Source organism: Montipora capricornis, chromosome 14, assembly GCF_036669925.1.
Source record: "Montipora capricornis isolate CH-2021 chromosome 14, ASM3666992v2, whole genome shotgun sequence".
NCBI classification, from domain to species: domain Eukaryota; kingdom Metazoa; phylum Cnidaria; class Anthozoa; order Scleractinia; family Acroporidae; genus Montipora; species Montipora capricornis.
The window spans coordinates 49401353-49408852 of record NC_090896.1 but is presented as its reverse complement, the minus strand read 5'-3'; the positions used below and the strand labels follow the sequence as shown (position 1 = coordinate 49408852).

General features: G+C 40.4%; 2 protein-coding genes across 2 annotated transcripts in view; both read left to right on the top strand.

The window, feature by feature from the left end:
* The window catches only part of LOC138031254 (protein mono-ADP-ribosyltransferase PARP14-like), a 96093-nt gene that overhangs the window by 21515 nt on the left and 67078 nt on the right, over positions 1–7500 (top strand). The gene's annotated exons all lie outside the window — the stretch shown is intronic.
* Positions 1–7500, top strand: part of LOC138031251 (protein mono-ADP-ribosyltransferase PARP14-like) — a 33432-nt gene that overhangs the window by 902 nt on the left and 25030 nt on the right. The window contains exons 3-5 of the mRNA XM_068878940.1: positions 3060–4391; positions 6138–6371; positions 6887–7500. The exon at positions 6887–7500 is cut by the window's right edge and continues 1128 nt beyond it. Coding sequence (XP_068735041.1) covers positions 3060–4391; positions 6138–6371; positions 6887–7500 — 2180 coding nt within the window. The remainder of the gene's footprint in view (positions 1–3059; positions 4392–6137; positions 6372–6886) is intronic.

The window sequence follows — 7500 nt, the reverse complement described above, 5'->3', positions numbered from 1 at the left end:
CAAACTAATGCGCTGAGATCTAAATTTAGAAGTACGAGCTCTGTTGCAGATCAGGGGACGGTATATTGATAAGTTGTTATAAACGAGCATGCTCGTCCAAGGGTTGAAGTGACCCTCCTTTCTCGTAAACCGCTTTACAGTTTTTTTGGGACATTACAGCGAATACACTAAGCAGGCCTTCTGATGATATTACGCAATGGTGCAATTTCCCACACAGGCTCCCCAAGCTGAAAATACGTGGTGTATGCGACAGTTTGTGTATATAGAGAATTATATGGGAAAATCACCGATCGTAAAAAAAATTGTGTAAATAACTATCTCATTTGAAATAAAGTTTTTCTACCTCAAATGTGTGACCAACTTGTCTCTTTTGGCGAGTTTTGAGCCATTCTGACGCCGTTTAGTGAAGTGATCCGGAAGGCAGTTACTGAAATAATAGGAAGGCCGGTAACTCCATCTATCGCCGGCCAGACCTCACTCCACAAATCGTTTTCTCCTCAACAGGAAAAGTCCCGAATCGCAATAAAAACAACAGTTCCATAAAGCCCAATAAATTTCACTCCAAATACGTGTGTTTCGGCGGCCGAAAGACTCGTGACGAACGAAAACTTTGCCTTAAAATTCACCTCTTCGGCTTTCCCCAAAGGCTTGTGACCGGGCAGTCAACAACGGAAACTCGCAAGGTGGTTTCAGCCTCAACTCTGATTGGTTCATTTGAATTTGACCGCGCGCTGGCAACACGACCGTTGTTGACTGCCCGGTCACAAGTAAAGCGGAAGAGGTGAATTATCAGGCAAAGTTTTTGTTCGTCACGAGTCTTTCGGCCGCCGAAACACACGTATTTGGAGTGAAATTTATTGGGCTTTATGGAACTGTTGTTTTTATTGCGATTCGGGACTTTTCCTGTTGAGGAGAAAACGATTTGTGGAGTGAGGTCTGGCCGGCGATGGATGGAGTTACCGGCCTTCCTATTATTTCAGTAACGGCCTTCCGGATCACTTCACTAAACGGCGTCAGAATGGCTCAAAACTCGGCAAAAGAGACAAGTTGGTCACACATTTGAGGTAGGAAAACTTTATTTCAAATGAGATAGTTATTTACACAATTTTTTTACGATCGGTGATTTTCCCATACAATTCTCTATATACACAAACTGTCGCATACACCACGTATTTTCAGCTTGGGGAGCCTGTGCCTCAAATCGCATCCGATCGCACAATTCACGAAAATCGCATAATTCACAAAAGAACGCACGACATTCATAAAATAAATCAAACATACATCAAAAAATTTTTCTAGGAATTCCTGCATAAATACGCCATTTTTAAGATGATTTAGCTTGGAAAAAGGCTAAAAAACCTTTGTCACCTTCGATTTCGTAAACATTCGAAGTTCAAAGCGTTATTTTGCATGTCGGGGGCTTGGTACGAGTCTCATTCTTAAAGAGTCGCCTATTGGTGTAACACAAACACGCCCTTTGTGCAGATTAGCCAATCTGAATGGCTGATATATACACATCACTAAAATGATGACACAGTTGCCTTCTCTAGGAGAAAAGATTTGTGAAAAATAAGCGAAGTTGTCAGGATTTAGGCAAAATGTAGTTTCTTTCATTGAACACCGATAAAAACTTATTCATGGATAAGTTTGTAATGAAAACGTCCGCTGTTTCTTCGACGAAGAATTCAAGTTCCTACCTTCTGTCCAATCTGACAGCTCACGATCGAACAAGAAAGTACCTCACAGGTACTATGGACTGATGTTTTGCTCGTCGTGCAATATTGTGATTGACCATCTTCGGAAGTCCGTGGTTGACATGCATTTGGCATGTTAGCTGTGTCCTTTCAACTTTTAACGTGGTGCACCGATAGAGCAGAAGACCACATTTTTTTATCCCACTTAATGTCGATCGAGAATCATAATTACTGTTCCTTTGTGTTCAAAATGTCTTTAGGGCAGCAAAAAAGTGTCTTTCTTACACTGAAACCTTATAAAACAAGCTTAAAATTGCTCAGAAAAAAATCGCATAATTTACATTTTTTATTGCATAATTGGCCTTTCTAATCGCATAATCTGCCCTGCAAATTTCGCATAATTTACATTTTTTCATCGCACCCTATCAGAAGGCCTTACTAAGAAAAGGTAAAAATGAATCCGTGAAGAATCCGAAGTACAGTTATATTTATTGCTTTATTTTAGGATACACTACAGTCACTACGTTTTGCACAATGTTTAGGGACCCTAGATGCTGGGGGCGTCCTCGTCTAACCCAACAATGAAATACAAGCTGAACCCGAAACCTACACTTCCCATATCGTTTCCATAGACCGTCTATATTTAGAACAGCTTTACCGCCAAGTATTGTTCTTCTTAGCCAATCAACGCACAGTCTTTTTCGTTCACGTCATATATGCATAATATAATTTAAACAATCAAAGCAATGAGGACATGAGTCGAAGGGCGCGTTCTTTTGGTACTATTCCAGAATAGGAATACACGGAATAGACGGTATTCGTGTTTTTTTGGTACGTATTCCGTTTTTGGAATGAACGGAATACTATATCATCTCCTAGACCTGCAGTTTAAGATATTTGGATCATATCCCAAGCGCTCCGTGAAGTTCCCCTCTATGTGTTACCCTGCAGAGACCTTATAAATTGATTAGCATTCGCGTCCTTAATGCAGTGTGTTTTCGTCGTCTCAAATGAATTTCCACACAGGCTATTGTCTTTCAAGTTTTTCTTTCAGATACACTTAATATCCACACTTGAAAGCAAACTTTGGGATGATGTTTCACTCATTTTGCGGTTCAGAAATTCCAGAAAAACATTTGTTGGTTATTTTTATACTCATCCATGGAAAAAGGAACACATGCGCGATCGATGCGCGTACGATGCGGACAATGAGTTTTCCGAATGCAACTTGGAGTTAAAACATAAATTTAGATGACGAGAAAAACACTCTAGTAACTTTTCGAAACAGAACCAACAAAAACGAGAGGGTTTGTGTTTAGTCAGTGTTCATCGAAACTTTTATTGAGTATTGCCTTTACTTTACAGACGCCCTCAGTGCATATGAAGACAAAAGGGATGGACATTTTGAAGAAAAAGAGGAGAATTTTGATGTCAGTCAGTTTGTTGACAAAGAATATGACGAAAATATAGACGAGAAAGATGGTAAAGAAAATCGCTTTACGGGCAAGGCGTCAAACGCATCTTCCGACTATGAAATGGACTCAGAGCAGCTAGAAGAAACCCTGAACAAGCTAGAAGAAGTATTTTGTTTTTTCCCAAGGCAGCTTATAAGGCGGGTTCTTTTTCGTAGCGATGTTAAAGGAGACCTTGAAAAAGCCAGTCAGGTTTTGCAGGAAATTCAAGGTATGGAAGACCCACAAGACTTTTTTAAAAAAACACTGAACTCCAATCCACCAGAAGCAAAACATGGAAAAGGGGAATATTATCATGATCCTAGTGACGGAGTCAACTCAAAAAAGGGCTTTGAAAAAGACGAATGCGGAGGAATGCGTAAAGATCAAATCGAAGGTGCAAGGCAAAGTTTTCAAGGACCAAAAGGGCGAAGAAGACGTAACAAAAACAGACGAAATGATGAAGAATTGCAAGGGGATTTCGAGAGAAATGAATCAGAGGCAGGAAATCAATATCAGTTTTATCGCCATCAAGATCATTTGAGAGGAAGAGACTTTAGAGGAGCGCCAAGAGGGGCAGTGAGAGGGGAACATAGAGGAGGTGGACCTGTTGGAGGACCGAGAGGGGGACCCTATCGGGGATCTCGAGAAGGACAAAGAGGGGGTTGCAGAGAGGCTTCAGGATACCAATACCCAGGACAACAGGGGAATTTAAGTCCGCAAGGTTATCCAGCAGAAAACAAGCGCAGGCCGATGAGAGGCCCAAGAGGGGTACGCAGAGGATGGCCAAGATCTGCACAAAATCAAGGAGGATATGTCTCTCACAATCAAGGAAGGGCAAGGCACCATGCTCCAGTGTACCTTGAGGACTTGGAAAAAGCTAGCGAGACATACAGATCGAATGAACAGCTTGACGTTTATCACCATGACGCTGGCCAGCATGCAAAAGATGTTAACATTGGGCATTACCAGGGAAATCAGAGAGGTTCCAAGGGCAAGAGAGGTCGCGGTCAAAGGGGCATGAGACACTCACAAAGCATGTCTTGTGTGGAGGCCAATCAGAGCTATGGTAACAAAAACGATGAGAGGTTTGAGGAGAATAAATTAATCATCTGTGGTCTGAATGCAGCAACGACAAATGAAAGCGTGGTAAACTTCATTGAAGCAATGAGTGGTGAAGAAGTGAAAGAAGTGACAATGCTTGGCGAAGCAAAGGCGTTGGTCACAATGGCTGAACCAATAACAAGTAAGTCCTTAAGTCCCTTGGCCGAATATACCCTAGCTTGGTAAAATCTAAAACCTGAAGCGATCCCTTTCCGTTAATGAAGGATAATGTACACATTAAGTTGTATATTTTTCTATGTTTATCGTGCATGCGGCCAATCGTGTTTGCTGACTTCCTTTCTCGGCGGGGTGGAAACCTGGATAATTCCAAGGGGTTTGATGCTACCTGTAAATTTTCTTTTTAATTTCCAAGTCGTTTGTGTTAGTCATGATGCCAATCAAACACTCTTAGACTAGCAGCAGTAAACAAGGATTAGTGAGGTGCTTTCGATACCTATCTTGTCATCGACGAGGAATTTGAAAATAGTTGTAAATTTTGAAGAAAATCGTTTTGTATCCTTTTCTGAAGGTATCACACTATCAGTATTTTGACTGAGTATTTTGACTGTTATCTTGTTGCTAATACGTTTATTAACAACAAGTTATGAAGCGAATATATCATTAAAACTCAAAATAACTTATAAAGCGGCCTTAAATTCTTACAAGTGAAAACGAATAAATTACTAAATCAGTTAGCTAACACCAAGAACCACATTCCGCACGCACAGCAAACTAACGATAAACATTCCAAAACAAAAAATACAAGAAACACTAATGAACAGGGGTTTAGTTCCATACAGTCACCATTTATAACCAGAATTTCGCTTTTTCTGTGCCGTACAAGCCACGTAAACTTGGCAGTAATTTAGACCCACGACAGTGATGTGAGTGGCATGGGTCTACTCTCGATTTTACGTCACAAACTGCTTTGCATTCCTGTTTTCGATGAAATTTGCATGGCAAAGCAGTTATGGACGCAAAATAGAGAATAGACCTACGCCTCTCACATCACGGTCGTGGCTCCAAATTACTGCTAGCCGGTTTTAATAACTTTGCGCGTCTTGCCCATTGGATAAAAAGCGGAATCTTGAGGTAAGAATGGTTAAACATGTTTGCTTTTGATGGGGAGATTAATGTTGTAGACGAAATATATTTGACTTTAGGTGCACTTTTAGTGCGAGGATCACCCCCACCTTTCGTTTATAACGGCAATTCAAATGTACATTTCTTTGAAGCTTATATAGATCAGGGGTACCCAACGTCAATTTTCGGAAAATATCTGTTCGGAAGACGATTTGAGATCTAGAATTTTCGGAACATTTGTTGTAAAATTCCTTGCTTGCGTGCCTGTCCTAGGATTTTCGAACATCTAAAACATGGTATAATTGCCCATTTTAAACGGATTTTTACCCTAAAAAGGTCACCTAGAATTTTCGGGAGCCTTTTTTCTGGCTGAACTTTTCGAAAAGGTAGGTTTTGATCCCTATAATTTTCGGATCACTAGACTTTCATCTAGGGAATCCGAACAGATGAAAAATTTTTAGGGGATCAAAATATGCCTATATGTACCGTTTAAATACGAAAATAGTTTAACAATGCTATGTTTAAGTGGGTTTGAACTATATTCTCGTTGGGTGCCCCTGATAGATTGTATAGTTTTAAATATTTCCAAGAAAATATGAAGTAAGAGAGCGAGGCCGTCATGTTTGTTCATATTACGATGAAAGTAATTTAAAAATCCATCACTAGTTGCTGTTGCTTGCTTGTTGTGGCGTACCTGAAGCCCTTCTGGCGACAGTTTTTACTACAGATGTGATGAGCGAAGTGCACAGACCACATTTAATAGAGGATTGATTGATTAAACACTTCTCCTGTTTTTATTTATCAGATTTTAGCAAAATCAAGACAAGAAGCGAACAGAGAGGCCTCGACTCAGCAAAGCTTTCTATCGAAAGAGTTCCAATTTGCAAAAGCATTCTTGTCAGCGGCATCTCACAAGATACTACCCATGATGCCATTGAACTATTCTTTGAAAGTCCAAGAAACAATGGAGGTCCTGTTGAAAAAGTACGCTTTCAGCCTGAAAGTGGTTCTGCTGTTGTAGTGTTTCAAGATCCTAAAGGTAAGACTTCTTCGCCAGAACTACTTTTTCATTGCACCTAATAGTGACCCGGTAAAAGAGAAGGGTGTGAAGGGTGGTCTGGACACTGTAGAAAACATGTGCATTGCTTCGTTTCATCCCCAATCACTTTGTCCGGTGTAGTGCGTCACGCTTGTAATTTTACCAAAATCGATTTGTCACTTGTGTTACAATCCTCCCCGTTCTACGTATTACAATAATACATTTGTCTGACTAGATTTCAAATGTTCTGCTCGCATATCAAATAAGATTTTCCACTGAACCTGGTTGAGATATGGAAACCACACCCTTTTACTGACAACGAACAGCAATTACATAGTTAAATCAATTCAAGGGTGACTTAGTGATGGAAGAAACCGCAGATTTACCATTTCATTATGATATAACAACTGGCCTTATCGTTTTCATCGCTTTACGGCAGTATTGTTCTTCTTAGTATATTACTGAGACTTTCATATATAGCAACAGAAACCTGTTCGTTTTTGTTTCATTGACAGCCATGGAGGGAGTTTTGGCTAAACAACGAGAGAAACCACTTATCTTAAACAAGTCCGAGCTTTCACTCAAAATCTTCCACGAATTTCCGGAGCAAGACGACGACGAACAAACTGCAGAACTCGCCAATAAAACTTCAGAGCTCCCAGGCCAGCGGTGTGAGCGCCAAGCACAGCAGTTACACATGGCTGTGGACCCAGATGTAATGGAATTCGTCACAACCACATCGTATCACGATGAGTTAAAGCGAGTATTATCTGCGAAAAAATGTGAAATCAAGTGGAAACCAACGAAAAAAACGGCTGTTATTGTGTTTCGTGGAGATGACAAAAGCGATTCATGGCAGTCAGAGTGTATTGAATTAGCCCAAAGCTACTTGGGAAAATTTGCCAAATGTGATGTTGAAATTAAAAAGGAATTCTGGGAAGCCGTGAAGACCCAATTAGCTAACGTTCGCGCATGCCTAGGTGTTGAACCACCGCTAATCAAAACTTTGGATGAATCCTTCTGTGTCAGAGTTGTTTGTATGAGCTCAGATGCAAAAGCGTTTGATGATCAGATTAAGGCAAAATTAGAGGAGATATATCGTGAAGAAACCAGGAAAACGTATTTGAAG